The sequence below is a fragment of the Drosophila ficusphila genome, unplaced genomic scaffold (assembly GCF_018152265.1).
Source record: "Drosophila ficusphila isolate 14025-0441.05 unplaced genomic scaffold, ASM1815226v1 contig_106, whole genome shotgun sequence".
Classification (NCBI taxonomy): Eukaryota; Metazoa; Arthropoda; class Insecta; order Diptera; family Drosophilidae; genus Drosophila; species Drosophila ficusphila.
The window spans coordinates 3,288,794-3,315,272 of NW_025063993.1; the positions used below are offsets into that span (position 1 = coordinate 3,288,794).

The 26,479-nt window shown below is 41.0% G+C and overlaps 10 protein-coding genes across 11 annotated transcripts; 4 read left to right on the forward strand and 6 right to left on the reverse strand.

Annotated features, from left to right (window-relative positions):
* The first annotated feature begins 335 nt into the window (after positions 1–335).
* Positions 336–1,173, forward strand: LOC108088274 (collagen alpha chain CG42342). The gene is given in 2 exon segments (XM_017185993.2): positions 336–773; positions 775–1,173. Coding segments are annotated over 2 exon segments (714 nt in total). The 3' UTR covers positions 1,051–1,173.
* A 1,082-nt stretch (positions 1,174–2,255) lies between these two features.
* Positions 2,256–6,455, reverse strand: LOC108088272. The gene is made up of 5 exons (XM_017185990.1): positions 5,622–6,455; positions 3,368–3,428; positions 3,245–3,319; positions 2,745–2,993; positions 2,256–2,680 (listed from the first exon to the last, which is right to left on the reverse strand). The coding sequence occupies exons 1-5, from the start codon at positions 5,746–5,748 to the stop codon at positions 2,554–2,556; spliced, it is 639 nt and encodes a 212-aa protein (XP_017041479.1). The 5' UTR covers positions 5,749–6,455; the 3' UTR covers positions 2,256–2,553.
* A 1,620-nt stretch (positions 6,456–8,075) lies between these two features.
* Positions 8,076–12,444, reverse strand: LOC108088269. Its single transcript, XM_017185987.2, has 7 exons — positions 12,321–12,444; positions 12,159–12,262; positions 11,055–11,136; positions 10,237–10,998; positions 9,651–10,062; positions 9,126–9,590; positions 8,076–8,889 (listed from the first exon to the last, which is right to left on the reverse strand). The coding sequence occupies exons 1-7, from the start codon at positions 12,393–12,395 to the stop codon at positions 8,165–8,167; spliced, it is 2,625 nt and encodes an 874-aa protein (XP_017041476.1). The 5' UTR covers positions 12,396–12,444; the 3' UTR covers positions 8,076–8,164.
* A 461-nt stretch (positions 12,445–12,905) lies between these two features.
* On the forward strand, positions 12,906–15,183 carry LOC108088293 (putative aldehyde dehydrogenase family 7 member A1 homolog). Its single transcript, XM_017186023.1, has 2 exons — positions 12,906–12,962; positions 13,489–15,183. The coding sequence occupies exon 2, from the start codon at positions 13,490–13,492 to the stop codon at positions 15,110–15,112; it is 1,623 nt and encodes a 540-aa protein (XP_017041512.1). The 5' UTR covers positions 12,906–12,962; position 13,489; the 3' UTR covers positions 15,113–15,183.
* LOC108088297 (rRNA N6-adenosine-methyltransferase METTL5) lies at positions 15,105–16,227 on the reverse strand. Its single transcript, XM_017186027.2, has 2 exons — positions 15,740–16,227; positions 15,105–15,361 (listed from the first exon to the last, which is right to left on the reverse strand). Exons 1-2 carry the CDS (start codon positions 16,225–16,227, stop codon positions 15,208–15,210), a joined length of 642 nt encoding a protein of 213 aa, XP_017041516.1. The 3' UTR covers positions 15,105–15,207.
* An 11-nt stretch (positions 16,228–16,238) lies between these two features.
* Positions 16,239–16,806, reverse strand: LOC108088299 (SOSS complex subunit C homolog). The gene is made up of 2 exons (XM_017186029.2): positions 16,561–16,806; positions 16,239–16,496 (listed from the first exon to the last, which is right to left on the reverse strand). The coding sequence occupies exons 1-2, from the start codon at positions 16,684–16,686 to the stop codon at positions 16,239–16,241; spliced, it is 384 nt and encodes a 127-aa protein (XP_017041518.1). The 5' UTR covers positions 16,687–16,806.
* Positions 16,807–17,341: 535 nt separating this feature from the next.
* LOC108088298 (protein max) lies at positions 17,342–19,213 on the forward strand. The gene is made up of 5 exons (XM_017186028.2): positions 17,342–17,556; positions 17,628–17,693; positions 18,125–18,232; positions 18,527–18,650; positions 18,716–19,213. The coding sequence occupies exons 1-5, from the start codon at positions 17,512–17,514 to the stop codon at positions 18,859–18,861; spliced, it is 489 nt and encodes a 162-aa protein (XP_017041517.1). The 5' UTR covers positions 17,342–17,511; the 3' UTR covers positions 18,862–19,213.
* A 419-nt stretch (positions 19,214–19,632) lies between these two features.
* Positions 19,633–20,373, reverse strand: LOC108088300 (BET1 homolog). The gene is made up of 2 exons (XM_017186030.2): positions 20,182–20,373; positions 19,633–20,084 (listed from the first exon to the last, which is right to left on the reverse strand). Exon 2 carries the CDS (start codon positions 20,045–20,047, stop codon positions 19,694–19,696), a length of 354 nt encoding a protein of 117 aa, XP_017041519.1. The 5' UTR covers positions 20,048–20,084; positions 20,182–20,373; the 3' UTR covers positions 19,633–19,693.
* Positions 20,374–20,681: 308 nt separating this feature from the next.
* Positions 20,682–23,729, forward strand: LOC108088295 (lysophospholipid acyltransferase 5). 2 transcript variants are annotated; one of them, XM_017186025.2, is made up of 4 exons: positions 20,682–20,706; positions 21,116–21,231; positions 21,721–22,751; positions 22,817–23,729. In XM_017186025.2, exons 2-4 carry the CDS (start codon positions 21,123–21,125, stop codon positions 23,168–23,170), a joined length of 1,494 nt encoding a protein of 497 aa, XP_017041514.1. In that variant the 5' UTR covers positions 20,682–20,706; positions 21,116–21,122; the 3' UTR covers positions 23,171–23,729. The 2 variants fall into 2 exon arrangements, with proteins under 2 accessions (XP_017041514.1, XP_017041513.1); XM_017186024.2 differs by having other exon boundaries at positions 20,697–20,819.
* Positions 23,730–24,095: 366 nt separating this feature from the next.
* On the reverse strand, positions 24,096–25,811 carry LOC108088296 (ruvB-like helicase 2). Its single transcript, XM_017186026.2, has 2 exons — positions 25,698–25,811; positions 24,096–25,640 (listed from the first exon to the last, which is right to left on the reverse strand). The coding sequence occupies exon 2, from the start codon at positions 25,629–25,631 to the stop codon at positions 24,186–24,188; it is 1,446 nt and encodes a 481-aa protein (XP_017041515.1). The 5' UTR covers positions 25,632–25,640; positions 25,698–25,811; the 3' UTR covers positions 24,096–24,185.
* Between the last annotated feature and the right edge of the window lie 668 nt (positions 25,812–26,479).

Below are 26,479 nucleotides of genomic sequence, written 5' to 3' on the forward strand. Positions count from 1 at the left end.
TTCAGTCGACATAGAATGACGATTCACTTTTCATGGCTCAATCACAAAGAACAACACACATTAAGTGTGAAAGTTCTTTCAACAGCTCAAGAACTCGACGTATTCATTGATTTTTATGTAAATTATACACACTTTATTAATAGTTGGCTTAGTTTATTAAACAAGGGGGATTTGCATAATGTGAATATATATACAACAAACTAACAACAAGGCAAATAAATCTCAAATGAGCTATTTTAACGGTAGTTTGAATGATTCTTCTCTATCGCCATTCTTCAGGTCGTTGTGTCCATATAAAAGAAGTGACTATGATCTGATTTTGGCTAGTTTACAGCATGTCGTCGCATCTGAGAGTTCGCGCTGCGAACTGGATTATATTGTTGGCAGCCTTGCTGTCTGTTTCTGGTGGAGTTAAGGCCAAGGAAGATGTCTCTGTTCCCCGGCTCATTACCCTTCAAGCCAGCAGTCCTGCTCCTGCTCCACCGCCCCAGGAAGTGATCATCGAACAGGAGTACGACCACCATCACCACCATCCGCCAGCGTATCAGCCCAGCTATCCGTACCCTCCATCTCAGCCGCAACACTGTCAGTGTCCACCGGGACCTCCAGGACCGCCTGGTCCACCTGGACAACCTGGACAGAAGGGCTACCCCGGACCAAAGGGATCCAAGGGCGAACCCGGAGAGAAGGGTCCCAGGGGAGACAAGGGCTACCCCGGAATGCCTGGACTTCCGGGTCCGCAGGGTCCTCCTGGATATCCTGGAGGATCGTATCCCTACCCCCCCGTACCCATACCCACCACCTCCTCCGCCCCCACAAGTTGGACCAGGACCAGGACCACGGCCTGGAAACGGAAACGGAGGTAATGGAGGCGGTCCAGTAGGACCCCCAAGGTACTACGATCCTTACTATTATGACGAGGACGGTGACTACGGAAATGAGCGATCATTTAGCCTTTTGGATGACGATCACAGTGGCCAACCCATCATCTTGGCCTTTAGTCATCATAGGAATCCATTCACCACAAAATCCAATAAAAGACGAAATTAAAAAAGTAATAATATATGAAGACTGGGATATATGTTTAGTGAGGAAATGAGAAGTAAATAGGCTCTATAAAATTAGGATATGTTAATGATCAAGAAAATGCTGAACAAAAAAAAACGAAATTAGAGCACCCGAAGATTTAGATATGTTTAACAGAAGGTAAATATCCTCTCCCATTCATTAAGCATATCGGCAATAAGATATAGCCTTCCGATCTTATTAAATATAATGTCTTACATATACATCTTTGCCTGGATAATAAGCAAGATGTTATTATAATTTCAGTCAGAAGTTTGCAACGCAATTAAGAAGATGCTTCAAATCTCATAAGTCAAGAGCATCACCATCTGAATCGATCTAGTCGTGGACGTCTGTCCGTCTGACTGTTTCTATGTTAACTAGTCTTTTAGCTTAAAACCATCTTGCTGAAACCTTACCAAATGTAATTACATGCACTGAATAAGTCGAAACTACAGCGTATAGCTCCCAAAGGAGAGATAAAAAAATTCAGGAAAAAATCATTATCATCCCGTTGAATTAAATTTCGTTCGAATTGATTGACTTTATCATTGAAATAGTTAACAAATCTTTTTATAATTAACGGAACAAAAACTGTAACCTCGTTGTTTTTTATCATATATTATTTTCGGAACATGGAGCTTTTTACGTACGCTTAAATCAAGAAAACAGTTTAAAATATAGATTGTAGAATCGAAAAAAATACAGAAAATATGGAAAAATCGTTTTATCATTTTCCACTCCGTTATAATAATAGATATAAAAAAAATAAGTTCTTTACTATTACATCAAATAGTGGCCTTAGAAAAAATTGAAAGCAATTTAATTTTGAATTCTAGTAGTTTTATATATAATATTTAAGTTCTGATAGTGTTTTGCTAGATTTCATTCTTGGTTTTATATAAAATGTACACATATTTTAAGAAATAAAATAGTGTTCTGATCTTTGCTTTTTTTTTGTTAAGTCAAAAACTTCAAACTGAGAGACATATTTGCATAGAAACAAACAGACGGAGAAACGGACAACGTTTTTAACTCGGATGGTAAAACTGATGTATATTATTCCATATACCTATTGTCGGAGGTGACTTCTTTACTGTGTGCTGACTAAAATTATAACAAAGGATCCCATAAGCAATTGGCCTATCATAAATGATGAAACAAAGTAGTTATAGAGATATAAGAATCTCATGCTCTTTTCTTTGAAAATAAAACATGAATATTGAACATAGTCACTGATTGTAACTTCAAGGTTGTTTTAATTATAACAAAAAAGCAGCCCTTCGAATTTGATTGTCCACATTAACTTGAATTCTCAAGGGTTAACAATGCAGAAAAAACCAAAATGTAACTTTCATTCGAAACCTTTTTATAAACCGTACGTTAATAGACATCTTTTCGATAATTAAAATCTCACATTACATAAAGCAAACGCGGTAACTTAAGTCTCCAAGGAGAACGAAAAGTGGAATACGAGTATATCAACTATTAGCAAACATCATCATCCATGACGGGGTGGTCGTCGCCCTCCACCTCCGCTTCGTCCTCCAAGGCCGCTTGCGAGGCGCTAACCTCGGCGAAATCGTCCTCCATATTATCCACAAAGCTGGAGACCCTATCAACACAAAGCAAACAGACATTAAAAACAAATAACAACGATATTCGCACTCCGCCATCACTTTTCAAAGTCGCACTGCGGCAGGAGGCCCTCCTCCTTCGAAGGACTGAATCTGAGCAGCGTGCAGAGTCTGAGGACTCCGAGGAGTATCAGGAACATCCCGGCCACATAACTAAGCCACAGATTGTGGGGATACAGTATCAGGCAGATGCCTATGACCGCATAAACGGGAGTGGGTCTCCATCCGCCGCAAATCGCTGAAAGGCGCCAGCAGGCCAGGCAGCTACAGGACCTCCGATGGTAATTATCCCTGGAACAAATTAAATCCATAAACAAGTGTATAGGGACATTTAAGGAAATAGATGATACTGCGAAAAATATTCAGTTTAATTCAAGATAATCAACGAGATGGTAATAGCTAAAGTTATGAAACTAAGCAGGGGCTATATTTTTGTGATTTTTTTTTAATTAAGTGTATTCTATTTTCAATTATTTAATTTATATTTTAAACTGACTTATTTAACAGCATAAGTAACAATAAAACCATTATTTTATACCCACTCTGAGCACTGTAGTTGCAAAAATATTGTCACGAGCCACTTGATCTCAATGAACATTACCAGCACAGCTGAAAAACTAACCAGAAATTAATATTTTCCCGCGGATATTTGATCTTTGGCTTACACTATATAAAGACCGGCCTGGTAGCCATGCATGTAGACATCAACGCCAACGCCGCAGATAACTGAAATGAAAAATGGCTTAGAAAGTTTCGATGCGGGGGGTCTTTGTCCGCGGGTCGGAACGGGGATTGTTATCCTTGAATGAGCCTATAAAATAATGTGATTTCGTCTAGGCAAATATATTTATAAGCATATTTATTGAGTTGGGGCTTTTTGTTTACCAAGCTTGGGCCATAAAATGTAATACAAAACCAATGAAAAGAAACGAGGTGGGTATAAGAAGTTCTGTGCTATATAAACAGAATTTCCATTGACTTCAAACATATTTGTTTAAATTGATCCACTGTAATTTAATTTAATTTAATCTATTATTTTCATCATTTGACCCCAGCCCTACAAGCATAAACTAATTATTATAGCCCTAGTAACAATATAGTTATAGAAATTTAATTATTTTATTATTACATACATTATTAAAAATTATAATTAAAGTAAAATGGTAATATGTCTCTAGGTATATTTTATTATTAAAGATTTTCAACTTGTGAACTCATTGTATCACGCTTCGCGAATGTTGTCAAACAGCCCTCTAAATATTCATATTCTAACCACATTATGGGTCCCCCATTTTGTCTCAAGAAAATCCACTTCCGATGTGTAAAATATGGAGCGAAGAAGCCACCACGCCCTTTACCCATAAAAACCCGATCTAATTAAGTTGTTTTTATTATGCCGAGCCGCGAAAAACCAATCAGATTAAGCCAGTTAGATGTATGCCCCACATTTAAACAAAATCGCCAAGCCAAAACCAAACCAATTACATTAAATGCTGTCAACGGAAAAAATCGAAAAAGCGGAAATCGAAAAAACATGCAAAAATTATGTGGATAATTGAAAGCGATGGAGGGAAAATAGATACCGGGAAAGAGGGGAAACTTGGCGAATGGCTGGCGCCGAAAGGCTAACAACAAAGCTCATTGTCGACCGTATGGAAAAGTTGCTGATAAGGGGGAAATCGGGCGGGGAAAATACTGCTCTTGGCACAGGATGCGAGCTGTGAGCTGCAAGCTGCATAGAGGCCAATGCCTTGTTAATGGCTCCACCAGAGAATTTCCTTGGGAATCCCCTTGCTTCTTCTGCATCCTGCAAGGTTTATGAACTACGTCAGGCTTTATACTTTGTTTTTCTGCGTGCCTCTGCATCCATAATAGACCCAAAAACAATTTGCAAAGAAATTAGTTTGAACTTGACCCAAACTTTTCGTTATTCTGCAGTCCGCAATTTATCAAATTCGTAAAAAAAAAAAAACGGGGGTGCAAATTTAAAGCGCATTTGGGAAAAGTCAGATGGTGCCGGAAAACCGTTATGATTGACCGTGATAAGCGTTTAAGCCAACTTTGATAACTGCAGCAGATGGACGGAAAAACTCAATGAAAAAACTTGATTGCATTTTCTCAGTTTGGAATGCAGATAAATTACGGAAAATTTATAGATAAATGCTTCTAATGGAAATTGATTACTTGCTGAAAAATATTTGCGTTAATTTATAACATTTTTTACTTTTTGTTGCGAATAATTAAATTTTCTTTTAGAACTTAAAACCAAATGCCACAGAAATGCGGCTTGTTGTGCAATTTAATAACCTCTTTTTTTCCAGGCAAAATCACAAAAAAAAAGAAAATATGTAGTTAAATATGCAGACTTTTAATACATTCAGAATTAAGTTGTTCTTAACTTATGTTTAACAGAAGCACTTCAGAAATTTTAATCAAATTGATGTAGACAATATTAAGAATTAAGCAGATACTCAGAAAGAATTAAGAAAATATTCTGTCTTTTCTTCACATTTTTTCTTCGTATTCTGGCCAAAAAAAACAAACAGAACCTTTGTAAACAAGAAAAAATAAGATGATTTTATTGAAAGGAACAATACAAGAAGCCAATAAGAACATTTTCCTATTCAGCATTGCAATTTCCATTCAGTGCCAAGAAATATAATAAGCCACAGCACTCAACATATCCTGAGGCTTTCTATGCGCAGGCATTTCCTGCGATTTGTCAAGAGTAAACATTCCGAAAAGGACCAAAAGCGCTCTGCACATGCATATATACATACACGAACAAACACGTATATAGTATTAAGGCACATGCATCATAACCCCATATCGTGATTGGCATTATCTGGAGACGGGGGGTCACCTGAGCACTGGGGAATTTTATTTCACTGGCATGGATTTCCAGGCACTTGGGCTTACCGAATGAAGTCAGCAGACCAAAAACTCTTATCACAGGACGTAAACACTCGCAAGGCTCTGCGGACTGATGGCGGTGATGGTGACGTCCACGGCGAACGCGCTGCGTCTGCAGTTGCATTTGGCTCATGGCTAACCTCGGGTACGTGTTTTACTTCTTCTACGAACTTTTTAGGATTTATTACGGCTATTAATATCTTATTTATTGCACTCAAGTCAGGCCAACAATGCCATAGCTGATTAACTATTTTTATTGTGAGTTGTATTTTTGTTTGTTGTATGTTATTCAAGCCATAACCTTAAATTTCTTAAGCACATTTATTTCCTTTATTTTTATTGTTATCTCTGTATAATCCCACATTTCTTTAAGAATCTTTTTCAAAACTCGCACTTCACGTTTGGTAACTGTCCAACGGAAACGCTAATAAAACAATCAAAGAGCCGTATCCACATCACAAAAATCCACTACGTGCTTGGCTTACTAAGTGGCCAAGTAACTTTACGACAAACATTTTCATTTTTCAATTCCGACTCGAACCGCTCGTTGTGCTTTTAAATTCAGCATTTAGCTTGGCCATACGCTGCGTATGCGTAATGTGACACTTTTCGCACCTCTCCTCCCAAAGCATTTAATCACCGCTCCGTTTGTATGTGTGTTGGTAGCAACTAATGTCTGCAAATTACCGTTACCATTTGCACCTTGCCCCCGCACGTTCTTTTTTTGAGTTTCAATTTTTCTTTTTATTTTTGTTAAATTTTTTTCTTTTTTTGTTATTTTTTGTGAGGTGCCACTTTGCCACTTGACTTTATGACCGAGCTGTAAACAACGAACGTCCGCACGCTTCCAGCAGCGCCAGCTGAATGAAACTGAATGAAAGGACCAGCAAGGAATCGTTTCTATTTTCGGAGTCGGGATCCACAGTCGCCGCTGAGGCTGCTTTTCCACTGCCACTGACTTTGTAGCCAAATGCCAGCCAATGGGGCGGCGCTGCATTTGAAACGGCTAAGTTGATTTGTTACGAGAGGACACTCGTGTTTATTTCCTTTTAAATGCTTTTCACAAAAAGCAGCTTTTTACGCTGAGATTTATGGAAAACGAGATTATTTATTTGTTGTTTTTGCGGATATTTTTAATGAATGAGTTGGTTTTAACATTGAATATGGTTGATAATTGAGAAATTTATTTTTAATTCTTTTAACTTAGGTTTACCGCTGTTGTTTCGTTTTTAATACTATCCATCTTTATCTGCTGAGATGTGATTTAATTATGAAATAACATAAGTGTTAAATGCTTCAGTGTTACAATCATTTTGTGCAAATTGAAAATAGTACGCTTATTTACTTAATTACATTTTTGGATGATATTGGTTAATAAAGTAAATAAGGTCTTTTGCTAAAATTTAATTAATACCTAACCCTTTACTTTATTTTGAATTTCCTAAAATGTGTTAAATAAAAATTTTAAATTCTGACCACCATAAATTGTTTTTCAAAACTTAAATTAAATAGTAATAAATATTTTAAAGCTTAAATTGTTTAATGCAATGGACCATTATTTTAGGTTGTAGCGCATTGGTCCTGCCTTTAAAGTCCTGCAGCGCTTCTTAGCAATGCTGCCTTGATTTTATTTGTCACGTTGTCCTGTGTGTGATGCCCCTCATGTTGTTGCTATTGCTGGTGTGGACCCGTGTGTGCCTGCTTTCGTCCTGCTGGTCCTTCCGACACCCCCTCTCTCCCCCCCTCCACGTTTCAGTAATTTTCATAACTGGCTGCCGGAGGAGCGGGGAGGCAGGAGACGAAAAGAAGCTCAAAAGAAGACCAGGAGCAGAGCTGAGCAATTGCCAAGTGCCAGGCGACTACGCAGAATGTGGACAAAAACATTTTCGGCTGCCACACCATCCCCCAACCTCATATATATTAAACGGGGAAAAATTCTGGGGGAGCAGGAGTAAATATTTTTTTAGCCCCCCTCGCTTATTGTGCTGTGCATTTGCTAAGGTGCCTATCGTCAGACTTGTTTGCATTATGCGGCGTTAATGACATCCAAAGTGGCAAGCCGCTCCCCGAGGAAACCCTCTACTGTCGCCACTGTCTACAACATAATTCACAGCTGCCCCGCACTCAGAAAATTTAATTTCCCTCAATGTCCTAGGATAGAAAAATTCACTTCTGGAAAAGGCGGTTAGCTAAAGTTTAAATTTATTTAAATTTGCTTCAATTTAATTGGTGTAGAGTTAAGTTAAGGTTGTCCGATGCTAAACATACTTTTAAATATAATAATAATAATCTAATATTTGACTTAAAAATCCAATTAGAAACTTAAACTTTAAGCTTAATTTAGTACATCAAGCTATAATTTATTGTTGTTAAAATTAAATTAAATATTATCTGATAATATTTGGGGTTTTTAAAGATCAATCTTTTTTTTATTGCTTAGGGGTTTAACTTGATTATTTGTTTTATGCTTTTTTATTTAATTATCGTTGAATGCAGATATTTATTTTTTTCTTTAAGTGCAGCCATGCTAATGATGCCTTCCGCGAAGCTCACTTGGGAAACTCCTTGCGCCGCTTCATTATCTTTGAAATCCCGGCCACCATGGCCACCTCGGGCAGCGAGAGCTTGGCATCCTCCTGGAAGTCGCAGCGCCTGGTTAAATGCAGCCAGGTCCTTTCCGGATTCAAGGACAACGGCATCTGGAGCCAACTGACATAGTCGATTTTCAGGGAACCCGTGAGCAGCTGGTCGAAGGGGGTATTCCCGATGAAGAACATGGACCTCAGCACCGAGGTCTTGGCCTCCTTGATGTTCTGACCTTGGACGCCTTGGAAAGGACTCGGTTCATTGTCACCCGTTCCCAACTGCTCGAGCAGCCAGTCCTTGTTGAACTTCAAATAGTTGTACACGACTTTCAGGGCCTGCTTCCCTATATTGGTGGTCAGAACATCGCTGACCAGAACCTCGGCTATATAATCTGCGATTCCCACATCCAGTTCCATGGCGTAGTTATTTGGCGGACTGTGGCTCAGACGATCTGATTCCGCATTTGTCAGGGCCAGGTCATCCATTTTGATGGTACTCACGGCACTCATCCCGCCGGCGCCTCGATTGTTGCTCCCGGGGGTTCCTCCGAAGTCCGTGTCCAAGTTGATGCTCTCCTTGGCCTGCTTCAGGAACAGTTCGATCTGATCCGTGTGCTTGTCGTCCTCGTCGATTGAGCAAATGGCCTCCGATATGGAATAACATATGGCTGCTTTGTCATCGTTTTTGGCTTGAATTGAGTTTATGTGAAGGTGATACCAAAATTTATTGAAATTGATATAATATTATATTGTAAAAGTTTTTTTTTTGTAGATTGTATATTATTAAACACGACTCTCTCTTTTAATTTATTATACAAAATTATATAATTATTATTAAAATAGGCCAATTACTGATATTTATTTGTAAGTTATTAAAAACCTAATTAGTCCAACCACATAACTCATAACATACTCGAATACTCACCCTGCTCATACATTTCCGCTGTTTTGATCAGTTCTGTGTACAGAGCTGCAAAGACCACCTGCAAGAGCACTGAATCTCCCAAAGGCCTGGTCGAAACTGGGATGATATCCTGCAGCAAGGAGGCGATCTTGTACAGTCCCTCGGGAAGGCAGTCCCATATCTCAGAGACGCAGGTCAGAGCCAAGGACATGGCCTGATACATGCTGGCTCCGTTTTCCACGGCATTGACCAGCATGTCCACGACGCAATCGAGAACGGGATACACGAAGTGCATGATGGCCTCCAGCCAGGGAGTTCGCTTCTGGTTCCACACCTGCCGCTTGTCCAGGCAGTCGCTCCAGCCTGCGATCGCATGCTCCTCCAGGGTTTTGATCAGACAGGACTTAATGTCCACCGCCTTGCCAACAGCCACCACGAGATAAGTTAGTGAAAGCACTATCTGATAGTTGGACTGACCCACGGGATCTGTTTGGTAAAGCAAATAGCAATAAAGGCAATACTTATTTAAAGTTCACCCAAACTCACCTATATCCCCAGCTATGGAATCGGTGACATTGAAGCACTCCCCGCGACACAAAAAGGCCTCACACTTTTGAGGAGCACCTTCAGCGCTGGTGAACGAAATCTTTGCAACATTCTTAAAGTTCTCCGATGAAGGTAAGTGCTGCATCAGATGACGCATTATAATGCCAGTGAGATAGGCATCTCTCATCAGAAGAATCTTTAGCAGATACGACCAATCTGCTTCCGGAAAGGCCAGCAAGACCCTCAAGTCCAATGATATAGCTGTGTTGGTAGAAAGGTCGGAGAATTCGGTGACCCACTGGCAGGACTGCTCCTTAGGAAAATATCTGGGGAGAGCAAAAATTATCCAAGCACTTGGCAAGCCGTGACGAGAGCTAAACATTTCCATGTTGTCTAATCCCTTGCGGAAAACCTTCAAGTCATGAAAAAGAATTGGTTTCAGTCCTTAAAAATGAAATTAAAAATTGGGTAAAGAAATAAAAACAATATATTTGTAGTAAATAACTTATATAAATTAAACTCACCATTATTATCTATTTAATTGAAATAAAGACAGTAATTTTTTTAAGTCCAAAACCACGATTACCTTCGAAAGCACTCCCAAAGGAGATCCCCTGAGGAGGAGGCAGTAGAAGAGCTCCCTGCACTTCGCGTGAATGTCCCTCAGGATGACACTCTGGTTGCTCAGCTGCAATCCCACATAGGCCTCACCACTCTCGCAAATGTGGGGCAGAAGTTCGGCGATGCAGAGCAGCATGTTGCAGATGTCCACCAAATGGAGAGTGGATCGAGCCACACTAGTTACTATCTGGGTGTACCGGACGGTCAGTACACTCAGAGTTTCGTTTAGCATTCCGGCGAATATCTTTTGGGCCATTTTCGGTGGCACCGAGTTCCACAGATCGGCTTGGGAGCCCTTCATGTAGTGCCACCACATCTGAACGGTGTAAGAACCCCTCTCCGACTCGAAAAACGGTTGAGTGTCCTCCCAATGCAGACAGTCGGCATCCTGCATTATGTAGAGTAAGAGGAGGCGGCAGTGGAGATCCAGGAGTCTCTCGGCCAAGGCCTCTGACATCTGGGAATATTGCTTGAAACTGAGCTTGAGGGCTCCTCCCTTTTCATCGCCCTTCGGGGGACATATAGTAGTTGTAGCTGCCTGCATATAAACACTCAGGGAGTTCTTAACCAGCGAAGCAGCTCCAATTGTGGCAGTTAGAACAGATAAGTCAGCGTGATCCAAGGACTCCTGAGAAAGGCGATGAACATGCTCTAAAAGTAAATCAGCCGATTTGGTGACCAGCTGCACAAACTTTTCCGGGTCAGAGGTTTTCACCGTGGCAGTAGACTAGGGTGAGAAAAGATATAGAGTTCTTCAAGTTTTATCAAGCATAAACTCCTTACAAAATCACCCTCGTTCATTTCCTTTTCGGTGTGCAAAAGTCCAGAAGGCTTTCGGTAGGATGCAAAGTACTCATCTTCCCACCTAAGTAAATATTTATCTTATAATATTTATACCCTTGCAGAGCAAAAGGGTATTATAATTTCAGTCAGAAGTTTGCAACGCAGTGAAGGAGACACCTCAGACCCCATAAAGTATATATATTCTTGATCAGCATCACGAGCAGAATCGAAATATATATGTACGTCTGTCCATCTGTCCGTCTGTCCGTTTCCGCGCAAACTAGTCTCTCAGTTTTAAAGCTATCGTGCTGAAACTTTCCCAAAAGTTGTGTATTTGTTGCACGCAGTATATAAGTCGGAACGGGCCGGATCGGCCGACTATATCGGATAGCTCCAATACAAGAGAATGAAATTAAAAATTCTCACTCTGTTGTTTTTGATCAGATCGACTTGAATTCTTCAAGATGGTGATTTCTAACTGTTATTGAATTTCGGATTAAATTTGAACACAATCGGATAACTCTATCATATAGCTGCCATAGGAGAGATCGAAAAATATATATAGAATTAATGGAAATTAATTAGTAGCATCGTTGTTTTTCATCCCACGAGCTTGTTTTTTTGAAAATCAAGTTTCTTAACAACCCTTATATTGAGAAAAAAGTTTCATAAAAATCGGACAACTATATCTTATAGCTGCCATAGGAAAGATCGAAAAATCTATATAGAAATAACGGAAATAAAATTATAACATCGTTGGTTTTTATTTGATAAGCATGATTTTTGAAATTTAAAGTTTTCTAACGACTTTTGAATTACGAATTAAATTTGATGAAAATCGGACAACTATATCATATAGCTCCCATATGATCTATAGTCGAATATATGGAAAATGAATAGAAAAATCGTCTTAACTTCGATGTTGTTTAGCCTTTAAGTATTTTTTTCGGCATATTTGATGACTGCAAGGGTATATAAGCTTCGGCTTGCCGAAGCTAGCTTCCTTTCTTGTTTTTTTTAAAGTTAAAAAATGTGGTGAAATATTTCCAAGATACCACAGGAGTTTAAGATAAACGCAGATTTTAGTACAAACAATAACCTCACCATCTTATCAATTTTATAGCTGCAAAGGAAGCGTAACGAGGAAAATCCAGTTTTCCACCTACAACTCCAGAGCAAATTGGTTCCTGAAGTACCCGTTGATGTGTCTGATTTGTGAAGATAAGTTAGATAATTTGCGAGATAAGCAAACTGATGAGGTTATACCTGGTAAAACTCGAGATCGCGCTGTAATAAAATCGGGACTCTGTCCATTAAATTTCCCTCTTCAAGAACCTCCATATTGTTTACTTTTATCAACTTTATAAAATATTTCAAACAGTGAAATTTTCGGCTTAAATGGGCTAACGAACAAACAGTTTAGCAAGCTAACTAGTTGCCATAGTAACAAACAGATTACTACAATCGACAACTCAAAAATCGCAAGTGAGGATAGATAACCTTATTAGGTCTCTTTTGATTTTAAAGGTTTAAATTAACATTTGTAATATCTACTTAGGGATACATTGAGTAAATGTTGTAAGAAAAAGATGCATATGACAATTAATAATTGAGATTTCAAATAAAATTGAGATTTCTAGAATATTATTTTAAATATCTTTAAACTCACCATCTGAAAGTATGCTTTATTTTTTGCATGCTGCACTCAACCCCTCAATTTTTTCATGTTGTTGATAAGACGCCAACTCAGTTCCCCACCCTCTCTCTTTGCATTTAATTCATTTTACGCCTGCGATAAGCTGACCACAAAAGCCGGTTCGTCCCGCTGGTTCAGCACTCAGATCTGCCCTCAGTTGATAATTGACTTGCGAGTCGGGCAGTCGTTCTTCCGATCCAATCTTATACCAAGTGAGTACCGCCCCGATTGGGATGCTATCAGTATCAGTAGATCCGCTCTGCTGGGGATCTAAAAAAAACTTTCCAGCCAGCAACCAGAAAACTGGCGGAGCTGTTATCAACCGATAAGAATGGTATCAGGTCGTAATCAGTAATCCATAAATCTCCTCTCGTTCTCCTCCGCCAGAGAACCAATTCTCATACAGAACTGAATCTAAACATGCTACTTTAGTGTTAAACAGATTCATTGCCTAATTATTATAGTTACAATTGGATATTAGATCACTTATTCAAAATTTGTATGCAGTTGTTAAATCTTTAATCTTGTGATTCAAACAGATAAATAAAAAATTATATTATTTTCTAAAAGATAGATTTAAATTCTATTTAAAATAGTGGGATGCAATACAGCACATGCAATTCGTCTAACAATTTTATAATTAAAGTTAATTTATCTACTTTTCAAAAATTCAAATGATAGAGGCTGCTCTTTGTGTTCGCTTTTAGTAAATTTCGAATGACAATTTCTTTTATGCAGCATGTTGGCACATTTGAGAAATCTTTCTCGGCTGGCGCTGCCCCGCCGTCTGGTCACCCAATCCGCCAGCTATTCATCGACCTCGTCGTTCCTGATTGACCAGCCGGAATACAGTTTCCTGAAGGAATTGGGCCTCGAGCGGGATAACCCAGGTGTTTACTCTGGTCACTGGCAGGGTCGAGGCCCATCCATCACCAGCTACGACCCCGGTAGCGGAAAACCAATTGCCACAGTGCGACAGGGAAACGTCCAGGAACTGGAGCAGACCATCGGACTGGCTGTGGAGGCCTACAAGCAGTGGCGACAGGTTCCCGCTCCCGTGCGCGGAGAGATTGTCCGCCAAATTGGAGATGAGCTGCGAAAGTTCAAGGAACCGCTGGGAAAGCTCGTCTCCCTGGAGGTGGGAAAGATCTACAGCGAGGGTCAGGGAGAGGTTCAGGAGTTCATCGACATCTGCGACTATGCGGTCGGACTCTCCAGGATTTACTCCGGACAGCTGATCAACTCTGAGCGAGCCGATCATTCGATCCTGGAGGCCTGGCGTCCTCTGGGAGTGGTGGGCGTTATTTCGGCCTACAATTTCCCAAACGCTGTCTTCGGGTGGAACGCGGCCATTGCCCTGACCACCGGTAACAGTGTGCTGTGGAAAGGAGCTCCCAGCACGCCGTTGGTTTCGGTGGCCACCACCAAGATCGTAGCGGATGTGCTGCGCAGGAACAACCTTCCTCCGGTAGTCACCCTCTGCCAGGGCGGAACCGATGTGGGTCAGTCTTTGGTGGCCGATAAGCGGGTGAATCTCGTTTCCTTCACCGGCAGCTGTCAAACTGGTCGAGATGTGGGCGTGGAAGTCCAGCGCAGGTTCGGAAAGGTCATCCTCGAGTTGGGTGGTAACAACGCCCTCATTATCGATGAATCCGCCAATGTTAAAATGGCCCTCGACGCAGCTCTCTTTGGATGCATCGGCACCAGTGGCCAACGGTGCACCACCACCAGGAGGATTATCGTGCACGAAAAGCTGCATGATCAGTTTGTGAAGGAGCTGGTTGGCAAATACAAGCAGCTTATTCCCAGGATTGGTCACCAGTTGGAGGCGCAAACTCTCGTCGGTCCGGTGCACACCCAACAAAACGTGGAGAACTACAAGGTGGCCATCGAGGAGGCCAAGTCCTTGGGAGGAACGGTGGCCTTCGGCGGCCAGGTTATCCAGCGCGATGGTTTTTACGTAGAACCCACTGTGATCACCGGATTGCCCCACGATGCCAGCGTCGTCCATCGGGAAACCTTTGCTCCGATCGTGTACATCCTGAAGGCCAAAAACGTGGACCAAGCGATCGAATGGAACAACGAAGTAGAGCAGGGCCTTTCCTCGGCCATTTTCACCGAGAACATTGGACAGGCCTTCAAGTGGATCGGAGCGAAGGGTTCCGATTGTGGCATCGTAAACATTAATACCACCACCAATGGCGCTGAGATCGGAGGGGCCTTCGGCGGAGAAAAGGCCACCGGCGGTGGTCGCGAATCTGGATCGGATGCCTGGAAGCAGTATTGCAAACGAGCCACAATAACAGTCAATCACTCCGGCGAATTGGCCTGCGCCCAGGGCGTTGTCTTCAATGTGGAGTAGAAAAGAGATATGGTCAATTTTAATGTTTTCCTATTTGATACAATTTAATATACGTAATGTCCAAAACTAAATGCAACAGAGTTAATTCTTCCTAATTATTCCTTGCTGATGTCAAAGCGCCAGAAGTCAACCTCAATATCCTTGGACTTGTGCTTGTGGAACTTGTAGCTGGCGTCAATATTGTAGCGAAGTTCAGCGATCACAGAGCCCCGGGCGCCCCATTCCTGGGCCTTTTTCTGGATGTAAGCACTAAAAAATAAACGGAAAACGATTGCGATTAATTAAAACAATAACAAACAAGAAACCATCGAGCGAAGAAAATATACCTATAGCGATTTCTGAATCAGGTAAAGGACTTTCCCAATGGATTCGATAAAATGTTTACATAAAGTTTTTTATTTCTATTAAAATCATCATCAATTCTATTTAATCTATTAGACCTCATTGACATAGATTGGAATTGCAAGTATTTTTTAATTTATTAAAACTCGGAATGCATCGCCAGTTTCTAAATAAATTCAATTTGAAGTGATATTAGAAAATGTATCCTATTGACCAGATGACAAGATGGATAACTTCTTAGTTATATTTTTTTACATCATGGTAATTTAAATTGAAAAGACTCACCGTGTTGACGTTTTGTGCAGGGAATAAACCGCCTTATTTGCCAACCGCAGGGCAACCTCTAGGAATCGCATGTCCATGCCAGCATTGTGTTTAGTGCCGAACGGAGGGTTCATCACCACAGTGTCAAAAGACTTCTCCCATTTGCTGCCCGCCAGCTGCAAAACATCCGCCCGGACACAATCGACATTGGGAAGCTCCATCTCCACCACATTGCTCCTGAATGTGTCCACCGCATCGCCGTCCAGTTCGAAGCCCACCGTGAGCTGGGCGCCCAGGAGAGTGGATGCAATGCTAAGCATTCCGCAGCCACAGCCCAGATCTCCAATTAGTTTCCCCTCTATGTCTTCGTGCTGGGCCTGCATATGATGGGCCATGCAGGCGGCTATGTGGGGCGGAGTGGGGTATTGCTCCAGCAGGATCTTTGGTTGCTCGAAGCCATCAACACCCTGTAGATACTCCTCCAGCTTCCTTAACTTCATGCGGGCCATGGTGGTTCGGGCTATTTGCTAACGATATGGCTGGCCGGGGCGTTCGGGGTGGTGGGCGTGGTCGCGGGCGACGGCAGCGGCTCCAGACGAGGCAGCACGGGTATAAAACTGTTTCCAAAATACGAATCCTGAGGTACAAAGAAACCCAGAGTCGTAGAGCTCGTTGGATTAAATGCAGAGCGGGCGGTGGATGTGGCATTGGTGCCCACGCCCACCTGGAAATCGGGATTTACTGTCGTTGGCTGTCCCAGCAACTGGGGAGTGGGCATCTGTGGGCAAAAAGTCCAGCTTACATTGGTTGGCCCCCTGAACTCGCTACCACAGCGATCATACCTGACTAGTAGTGCTCAGTCCTAGGTTTATGATCCCGCCCGCGAGCAACTGCTTCTTTGTCTGTATCTCCTCGAGTATCTTGCGGTTCGTCTCGGCTTGCTGGGCACTTGTGGTGGGAAAAGCCATCAAATAGTCTAGGTTTAAGTGTCGAAAAGTCGGAACTATGTGGAAAACTTCCTTGCAAGTTGGGCTGCTGTCGCTATTTTTGGCTTTGCGCACGCTGGATGGTGCGGTCACTCTACCCGGCTAAAGTGTGACTGCCTGCTGCAAGACAAACAGCAAATATAAATAATGTTAAAAGTCTATTATCTCTTTAAAAACAAAATATATCCACATCAAACTAATAGAAATATTTCATAGAAATTCTATAACAATAATTCACTCTTATTGATCGATAATATTGTGGATATATTAAACAGCTAGATGATTATGGTTCTTTGAGGACAAATGCCGATCGTAGTTTTCGCTTGTGTTAATGAAATGGTTTTGAGTTATAATTCACTTAAAAAACAAAGTCGACAGAAATCGATGTTCTTTAACTTAATTTATTTAAAAATAGAATTTGAAATTAGCAGCTGAAATAAAAATTACTTATAAAGAAAACTGGTCTTGTAACGTCCATTTTTCAAATTTATATATGTATAAATCAAGAGTTTTTAAGTTTAAAAGTTAAAATAAAAAATTTTAAAACTTTTAAAAACGTAAGTTTTTAAAACGTAGCATTAGCTTACTTTATTAAGAAATTTAAAAACGAATCTTGTTAATGCAGTATATTCTGACCGCTCTGACACGGTCACACTGTCTGTCGAATAACGTGAGCAGACAACAACATCATAACAGACTTATTTACAATAATCACAATCAAATTCTCAGTGTTTTTTTTTTTTGCCAGCTTCCAATTAATTATTTATTAAGCATTTCCGTGAAAACCCTGAGAACAAGTGAAACAATATGAGTATGAGCGACGACGACCGAGACATTGATATTGAGAGTGACGTAAGCAAATCGCCAAAAGTTATATACGTATATGTACACGGTCTTTAATGCCAAAATAATGATTTTTAAAGGACGATGGCGACTCCGATAATGGATTGGGTTCCTCGCGACACACAAGCACTGCAAATTTCACCCAGGTAACTATCAATACATCCCACAATAAAGAAGAAGCGACTGCGCACATTGTCTTTTGTTGATAAACAGAACGCACATGTGGTTGTTGCTATCAAGTGGTGCTTGCATACAGCCAAGTTCATTATTATAGGAGTCGACTTAAGAGGCGAAACAAAAGAAGTTGATATACCGATTGTTAAAGTTACCAAAAGAAACTTAAAAAAATTAGAATAGTAATTCAATAAAAAAAAACAATTAATAACAGAAAATATTGAATACAATAAGATATGCTTAAAAAAAAGTTATTTGTTGTATAAGCCCTCAAAAAATTAAATTATATCTTTCAAAATGTTTGTATTCTTTCATCATCTTTCTGTAATATTATTTTGAACTCTGCTGTATGCACGATTGGATTGCTTACTCACATATCTATGTATATATTGTGTATTCAAAGGCTGAAAAGCGGGCACATCACAATGCGTTGGAACGAAGACGGCGCGATCACATCAAGGAGAGCTTCACCAATCTTCGGGAGGCTGTGCCCACGCTTAAGGGCGAAAAGGTACTGTAGAACAACAGGTGATCCTGGGACTACAAGTTGAAAATTGACAATTGAACACAAAAGGGGATGTCAAGGAAACAGAACCTACCAAGAAAATAAATATTTTTAAGATAACATCACTGGACGATAATTGGTTTCAATTTAAAAGAATATCCTATGATGCTAACTAACATACATAAGGAAGTTGAACAAAAAATGGATTATTTAAATATGAAAATCAGAAAATTGGCCGTAAATAGTGGGAAAATACTGGGATTAAGCTATATCTAAAGATTAACGCTATTGGTTTTACAGGCGAGCCGAGCTCAGATCTTGAAAAAGACCACCGAATGCATACAAACGATGAGGCGAAAGATCAGTGAAAACCAAAAGGATATCGAGGAGATCAAGAAGCAAAACAGCCTGTTAGATCAACAAAGTAAATTTGGTTTTGACACCACCTTTGCGCATTATACTTTAAGGACTCCTTTCTATATTTTTCAGTTCGAGCCCTAGAAGGTCCAAACGACGATCACTTCTCGGAATTTCTCAGCGATGATGAATTGGGCAGCGAGGAGGCCGATGACGATGAAATTGATCAGCCCGACTTTAGTAGACGAAATAAAAAGATGAAGACCTTCCACGCATAGCCGCTTTTCCAGCTCAAAATGCTGCGTAGTAGCACGTTCCGGTTTTCGCTTTCATCAATATTGTGAATATTTTCGATTTAAGTTTACAGTTCTTAGAGTTGTGTTATCCAAAGCAATAGCCCCCCAAAGTTGTGAAGGAATTGTTTCCAATTCAAATCAATTCTAATTCGATCAAAATAAGTGAAAATGAAAACTGAAACAAACCCAAAATTCATAATCATCATTAGCTGTAAGTCCATCCTGTAACCCACCCACTCTACCTTAATTTGTATGCGTGTTTTTTTGTACTTTGAGCAAATTAACATTTTCTGCGCTAACAATAAAAGATGTAAGTACATATTTTAAAACAAAACATTCATTTTTGTTTTAAAATCAACTGAATATTGATTTCGTGGATGTCTGGCTAACAAGTAGAATAGATTAGTTGTTTTTATAAAACAGTTTTTGTACTCCAACGGTTGCTAAGCTAAAATTGTAAGTATGTATATTATAATAATTGAATGTTTTTTATTCTTAAGTCATTTATATGAGTCGGTAATTCATTTTAACTAAACTATTCATAATATTGAATCGCCCAGATATTAGTCCCAGCAGGGACTTCAGTCAAAAAATATTGAGTAGATTTGAATATCGAATTTTTTTGTCATCTTTTAAATTTAAAATAATAGTTAAGTTGTTGATGCTGCCCTCGCTATTTCTGCACAAGTAAATGTTCATTTGCAACGTGAGCTGCAAGTTAACCACTTTGTGGACACTCAAAACACTTGTAGCTCTTTTGCTACACTAAACAATACAAATTTGTTGGTATATATTTTATAAAAATCAGCAACAACTATTTGAACTTGAGGGTTATCCAGAGGATGAAGAAAACCACGAGGACGAAGGCAAACATGTACAACATCTGGCGGGCACCACCGCCTTGTTTGGCCAACCGCAGCACCCGCGTCATCGTGTTGCCCAGAAAACCACTCGTTCGGTCCATATCGTCGTCGATTCCACGCAGAAGTTTATCCTGATAGCGCACCTCATTTCCTATGTCGATGGTAAGGGACTTCAGGGCTCCGATCTTCTGTTTTAGCTCCTCCGCCGCCTGCTCGTTTTCCGCCTCCAAGGAATCGTGGCTCGCAGGACTCGGTCCCGATGGCTGGTGGTTCAGGGGCTGATATGGATAGTTGTTGCGTCGCATACTGCTCCCCGTATGTGCCAGTTTGGCATCCGTTTTGCTGTAAATTAGAATATACAATGAGGGCAATCAGTTCACGGTCCGGAAATCTCAGAGTCCCATTCAAGTGACACGTAAACGTAAACAAGAAATCTCACCCAGTGGCAGAACAGCTTTTGTGATTATCGTTTATGGTGTCAACCGCTGGGGCTGACTGCGCATTGACCCTTAGCCCCGCGACGAAATTCTCGGATTTGGCTGTCTAATGTTCCAATTAAATATATGAAACTTTTTTAAAACTAATGCAATTCTTGGCTGATAAGCAGTGTGACCAATTTAAGCCAACAGAAAGTTCTCGGAAGCGATTTACGATATTCCATTAACCCGTCGCTGGACCCTACATTCTGTCCAATATCGTAAATGTACAAGTTACAAATCATTGTAAACTTTATTAATTTTTTTATGATTGCTTTATTTCTTGTTAATAATTACATTGATATAAATAATATTAAATTTTTGTTAAGAAAAAAAAACAAATTTAATAAGAAAATTATAATTTGTGGCCCAGTAATACCTTATCTGCGACCATCTATGGGTTAATACGCGTGACTATTACTGTTAGGATTAGGCATTTCCTATGTTCCCGAAGACAGCCACATTGCTCCAGTGTTTAGCAACTTTAGGTAATTTCGACCAACAATTCGGCTTGCCGCTTTCGTTTTGTTGTTTCCATTTACTTTTATGACCTGACCGTGAAATCAATAAGTATAAAATATTTAAATCCGTGAAGAGACAAGTGCGTCATTTTCGATTTATGTGTTTCGACAAAATAATTCGACCTCTCCGTATGAGTTTTCATTGACCCTGACCAAGTGCACTCGTTTGTTGTTGTTGTTTCTCGTCTTCTTCTTCGCTTCAATCTTCTCCCTCCACTCCCCTCACCATTTCGACGATCAAAAAACAATCAGTTTGCGTAATACAAGACAATAACAATAACAACAATTATGGGATGATAAGGACTCAAGCACAATGAACCACCAGCGAGACACGCGAGTGAAGTGAACTGATAAGCGCAAACCTTCTTTTTTCCAGATTTAGCATGACGGAATTCGCGGAGGTCGTGCCCTACTATGGATTAATGGATGGAATCTCGTCGAGAATCGGGGTCCCCGTTGAGGCCTTTCGATTGCTCCTGACTATCCTTGCAGGTAAGCAAAAATATCCGTTTACAAGTCTTAAGAAATGTTGAGGGCTTGAGTAGCTGCATTCTATGTTTGGAGACTTAATGGGTATACGACTAAAAATACTCCTAAACAAATTTTATGGTAGATATTAATAGGTTTTATGCACAAGTGTTTATTTGAAATCAAATAATAAAAGGAGCGTTCTTTCTTTAATTTTATATTTATTATTACAAATTATATAAATGAAAACAACATTTGAAGCTTGTAACAATAACTATTTTTTAAACTAGTTATTCAAATTAGATCTATAGATGCATTGAAATGGATACAAACAAACATTAAAAATTCGATCTACTTTTCAGCTTGAAGTTATTGCTGGTAATGCAAAGATTAACTTAAGTTAAAAATGTTAATTCCGTAAAAAAAACATATCTGTGTATTTCTTAGCTCTTTGGACATTTTTTGACCCTAACTGGGTTAGTTAACTACTAATATCCATATATTCCGTTTTAGGTTATCCCTTGGCAGCGTTTTATATCAAGTATATCGCAAGCATTGCCGATAAGACCGTACATCACCTGTTCTTTGCCGGATGTGGACTTGGGTTATGTTACTTCAACTATGGCTACGACACATATCACTCCCTGGTGGGAATCCTGACCACCTATTTCCTGGTACTCTTCCTGCGAAAAAAAGCACAAATATTCCTGGCCCTCAACTTTGTGTTCCACATGAGTTATCTGTTGCTGGGTTACTTCTTCACCTCCAGCAACGAATACGACATCCTATGGACGATGCCGCATTGCATTTTGGTACTCCGAATGATCGGATACGGCTTTGATATCACCGACGGACTGAAAGAGGAATCAGAGCTGTCGAAGGACCAAAAGGAAACTGCCTTGAAGAAACCACCATCGCTGCTGGAACTCTTGGCCTTTGCATATTTTCCCAGTGGGTTCTTGGTGGGACCGCAGTTCCCCTTTCGCCGATATCAGGCCTTCGTTAATGGCCAATTCAGACAGCACGAGGGAAGCTTGAACGCTGGCGTTCGGCGATTCGGAGCTGGGTTCTTCTACCTGATAGTCTGCCAAGTGGGCTTGAGGTATTTCCCCGATTCGTACTTCCTCACTCCGGAGTTTGCCGAGGTTCCGTTCATCAAGAGGATCTACTTCCTGGGCTTCTGGGCCAAGTTCAGTTTGTACAAGTACATATCATGCTGGCTGCTCACCGAGGGAGCCCTTATCTGTATTGGCTTGACCTACAAAGGAGAGGACAAGGACGGACAACCAGATTGGTCGGGCTGCAGCAACGTGAAGCTAAGGCTCCTGGAAACTGGCAACACGATGGAGCACTACGTGCAGAGCTTCAACGTAAACACGAATCAGTGGGTGGGACAGTACATCTACAAGCGGCTCAAATTCCTCAACAATCGCACGATCAGTTACGGTGCGGCGTTGGGTTTCTTGGCCATTTGGCATGGATACCACAGCGGATACTACATGACCTTCCTAATGGAATACATGGTCGTGAGCACTGAGAAGCAGGTGAGTCCTCCAAAAATGTACGAAGTTAGAATTTGTAAAAAATGTATTCTTTCCACCGATTGCAGATAACCCGCTTTTACACAAAGGTTGTGTTGCCGAAATATGGCCAGATCCTCAACAACTCGGACATCTATAAGCTGCTCTACTTTATCACCATGAAATCTTACAATATTGTGTACATGGGCTGGTGTCTCACGGCGTTTGTGTATCTGAAGTACGAGCGGTGGATCGTGGTTTACGGAGCGGTTGACTACTACGGATTCACCTTCCTCTTCGTATGGGCTGTCTTCTATCACACCTATTATCACTTCTTTGGAAGCCGTTCCCGAAGAGCAGCTGGCGAGGATGAGAAGACACAGGAAAAGATCACAGAAAACGTCACAGAGGAAAAGAAACCAGAGGACAAAAAGTTGGAGTAGGGAAGAAAAGATTGAAAATTAGCTGGAAGTTATCTAAAATTTTAGTTTCGCCTTGACAATTGTTTGGAATTGGTATTAATCAAAGAATCGAATTAATTTGACTAACCAAATAAGAAGTTTCACCAAATAATATGCCACTCTAACTAGAGATTTGTTAACTAGCTATTGGAATGCAATTTTATACATATATATATCGTTTGCCTAGTCAAGGAGGAGTCATCCCCGAACATGCAGTGGTTTTTTGGCGATAAGATACTGTTTTATCTCGCCCAAAGGCACATTGCCAGTCTATATATATTGTGGAATTGTAAATTGTTTAAGTGTTACAAAACCGTTTAGTTCAACTAGTAACTAGACAGATCACATATAAGACTTTATCAGACCCGGGTCTTTGAAAATCAAACAACTTCTTTAACAGATTTCTTGTATTTTAATGGAGACTAAGCCATAAAGACAGTTTTATACTATTGCAGAGATGATGCAAAGATATATTTTGATATGCTCACGCTGAGAGCAAATTTCAGTAACGGAAATGCGAAATAAATGCAATGGAATTATTTTTAGAAACAAGGCAAGCATTAATTGGGCGTGGAAATCAAATGGGAAAGTCATTATGGACTATGTGGTGATTCATACACTTTAGACTCCCTGGAGGAGCCAAACAATATTCAATTAACAATGACACATACAAATTTAAACCGCCGAATAATAACGTCAAAGTTTAAAATTTTATAATCTAAATGACGTTATAAAGTAGAAATTTTAATCGCTGTAATTAGAAGTCAATACTGATTTTTCACCACTGGAAGCCCAACAGGTTTTCCCTATAGGCTTTGCCATTAAAAATCATTGTTAAATATATTCAATGAATGTTTAGAGGTTTAATAGCTGCACTCCAGATTAAATCCGCAATCAAAGGCATTGGTGTTAATCGTAGATACAAGGAAACTTATTTATTGATCATAAAGTAGTCATGAGAATGTACTGGGAGGTTGCTGATCTGCCGATCAAGGCTCTAGTGCTCCATGGGCTGTGCATCACCGCCACCGGTCTCCGCACGACGCTTTGCCCCGCCACCAGAAGCGGGATCCTGCTCCAGCTCCTCGGTGATCTCGCTGAACATGTAGTCGTCCTGGTACTCCTTCAGGATCTTGCTCGAACGGTTCTCGTCTAGGAACAGCGAGTAGACCTTCTTCACATCCTCAGTATTGACCTCGGTGGCCTTGCGACGGCGGCAAACTAAATTGGCTGTAGTGATGAGCTGGATGGCGTAGCGCAGACTCGTGTCGGTGGCAATGCGTGTTAGAATGATCAGGGCGTCCGGGTGCATGACGCAGTCCTCCTCCTCGCAGCGGATCTTAAGGATCTCCTTGACCTCCTTGTCGGAATACGGAACCGTGCGAATAATGATCATGCGGTCGAGCAGATCGATGGGGATGCCATGCGGACTGCGGTAGTTGGTGCCCCTGATGCGAGTGATGCCGCGATTGGTGGCCATCACCACCACGGGGGCCATGTCCGATTCCAAGGCGCGGTTAAGGAAGGAGAAGCACTCAATGTCCAGCATGTGCACCTCGTCAATGAAGAGTACGCCCGGGTTGATCTCGGCCTTGCCCTCCTCACGCCACTCGAGGACCTTGTTGTTGATTTGGTCGCGCACTTCCTGCTTGATTTCGCCAGTGTCGCCGGAAAACAGAGCCAGAAAGCCGTGGGTGCGACTATTGATCACATCGATCTCGTGCAGGGTCACGGTGTGGACCACCTCCTTGCGCTTCTGGAGCTCCCCCTCGGGGCACTGGACGAATCTGGTCTGGGCTCCAGTGGCATCGTAGTCCCTGGCTCTGGTGAAGCTGCGCCCCAGCTTGTTTACCTTTCCGGAGGCCTTGTCGATGGTGATCACATCGCCCGCCTGGATCTTCTCCTTCATGAAGCACTCGATGATCTTGTTGCCTAGATCGTAGTTAGTCTCCATCTCGGTGGTCTTCAGGGTGACCTTGCCCACTTTCTGTCCAGTTCCCGTGGCAGGGCGTTCGATTTGGATCTCCACCACTTCGCCCTCGATGATCTCGGTCTCCTCCTTGATGCGAACGCCAATGCTCTTGCGCAGCGCCTGTGACAGGGCCTCGGTCTTGCTCATCTCGAGCGAATATATCTCCGATCCGGACATGCTAGTGAACGGTGTTTCTGTGCCCAGAGCCTGGGCCATTCCAACGGCGATGGCGGTTTTGCCGGTGCTCGGCTCTCCGGCCAGCAGAATGCATCTGCCGGCGATTTTGCCTTCGCGCACCATCTGTACCACCACTCCAGCTGCACGACGGGCGTCCTTCTGGCCCACCATGCCCTGGGAAACCAGGCGCGCTTCAAGCACATCGTCCAATCCCAATCCGCGGATATGCGAATGGGCGCCAATGCGCTCAATGCGCGTTACGTCGCGAACCTCAATTTTCTCGGTCTCGGCCATTTTGTACTTCTATAATATATCACCAGCTAGAGGATTTGCACTTTTGTGATCTTTTCACCCACTCACTAGTTGTTTATGGAGCTAAAATAAGTTGCTAGGCAAAAAATTCGGATAGCAAAACGCCGGGCCTGCTTTCAGGAGGAGTGTTGGAAAGTGACTCGGCTTTCGGCTTTTGACAGCACTGAACGGAGAGGCACATGCTGACAGTAATGACAGCTTTTAAAAAGCTACCTAGACCTAGCTGAAAGTGGAATGATTTTATAGCTGGATTCCATTACCGAATTCCTGCACATGACAATGTCAATTTTTAAAAAGGTTTTTTTTTAAACTCAGAAATACATATATGTATAAAAAAAAATATTGCAATTAGATACATTTGCATAAATATAGGATACAACAAAGGTCTGTTACTTATCAAATAACCCAGCTAAGTTTTATATTGCTCTGAATGATCTTGATCCACTAAATTCTTTAAAAATAAAATCATTTTCAAACAAGTCTAATTTGATAATTGTAATTTTGACGGTAAAGTTGTGCTTTAGCGGCTTTTGCTAAAAACGGGCTAGGAATGTTTTTTTTTTTTTTTAAGGGATACCTTGGGGCCTAAACATTAATAAAAAAAATGGCGGAAAGCGTAAATTTTAATTATTTATGTGTTAAAACAGCAATTATCACTGCCGCGAGACAACCCGTGTTAGAACATTGCCATGTTTTTCAAGCGAAAAACTTTACCGCGAAAAATGTATTGTGAATGAAGAGTGCTGCAATTGAGTGAAAATTTAAAAACAAAAGAAATTAAACAATTTCACCATGTCAGACACTGCCAATATTAGTACTGAACGCTGTAA

Bases quoted from the DNA above. Each gene is read 5' to 3' on its own strand.
- LOC108088272 (XM_017185990.1), bottom strand. From the start codon at position 5,748: ATGAGCCAAATGCAACTGCAGACGCAGCGCGTTCGCCGTGGACGTCAC. The intron at 3,320-3,367 runs GTAAGCCAAAGA...ATTTCTGGTTAG, and splicing joins CAGGCCGGTCTTTATATAGT to TTTTTCAGCTGTGCTGGTAA. The intron at 2,681-2,744 runs GTGATGGCGGAG...TTGTGTTGATAG, and splicing joins CCGCAGTGCGACTTTGAAAA to GGTCTCCAGCTTTGTGGATA.
- LOC108088269 (XM_017185987.2), bottom strand. From the start codon at position 12,395: ATGGAGGTTCTTGAAGAGGGAAATTTAATGGACAGAGTCCCGATTTTA. The intron at 12,263-12,320 runs GTATAACCTCAT...TTCACAAATCAG, and splicing joins GCGATCTCGAGTTTTACCAG to ACACATCAACGGGTACTTCA. The intron at 9,591-9,650 runs GTGAGTTTGGGT...TTTACCAAACAG, and splicing joins TTCCATAGCTGGGGATATAG to ATCCCGTGGGTCAGTCCAAC.
- LOC108088293 (XM_017186023.1), top strand. From the start codon at position 13,490: ATGTTGGCACATTTGAGAAATCTTTCTCGGCTGGCGCTGCCCCGCCGT.
- LOC108088297 (XM_017186027.2), bottom strand. From the start codon at position 16,227: ATGGCCCGCATGAAGTTAAGGAAGCTGGAGGAGTATCTACAGGGTGTT. The intron at 15,362-15,739 runs GTGAGTCTTTTC...TTTATTTTTTAG, and splicing joins CTGCACAAAACGTCAACACG to TGCTTACATCCAGAAAAAGG.
- LOC108088299 (XM_017186029.2), bottom strand. From the start codon at position 16,686: ATGGCTTTTCCCACCACAAGTGCCCAGCAAGCCGAGACGAACCGCAAG. The intron at 16,497-16,560 runs GTATGATCGCTG...TTTTGCCCACAG, and splicing joins GACTGAGCACTACTAGTCAG to ATGCCCACTCCCCAGTTGCT.
- LOC108088298 (XM_017186028.2), top strand. From the start codon at position 17,512: ATGAGTATGAGCGACGACGACCGAGACATTGATATTGAGAGTGAC. The intron at 17,557-17,627 runs GTAAGCAAATCG...TGATTTTTAAAG, and splicing joins ACATTGATATTGAGAGTGAC to GACGATGGCGACTCCGATAA. The intron at 18,651-18,715 runs GTAAATTTGGTT...TATATTTTTCAG, and splicing joins CAGCCTGTTAGATCAACAAA to TTCGAGCCCTAGAAGGTCCA.
- LOC108088300 (XM_017186030.2), bottom strand. From the start codon at position 20,047: ATGCGACGCAACAACTATCCATATCAGCCCCTGAACCACCAGCCATCG.
- LOC108088295 (XM_017186025.2), top strand. From the start codon at position 21,123: ATGACGGAATTCGCGGAGGTCGTGCCCTACTATGGATTAATGGATGGA. The intron at 21,232-21,720 runs GTAAGCAAAAAT...ATTCCGTTTTAG, and splicing joins GCTCCTGACTATCCTTGCAG to GTTATCCCTTGGCAGCGTTT. The intron at 22,752-22,816 runs GTGAGTCCTCCA...CACCGATTGCAG, and splicing joins TCGTGAGCACTGAGAAGCAG to ATAACCCGCTTTTACACAAA.
- LOC108088296 (XM_017186026.2), bottom strand. From the start codon at position 25,631: ATGGCCGAGACCGAGAAAATTGAGGTTCGCGACGTAACGCGCATTGAG.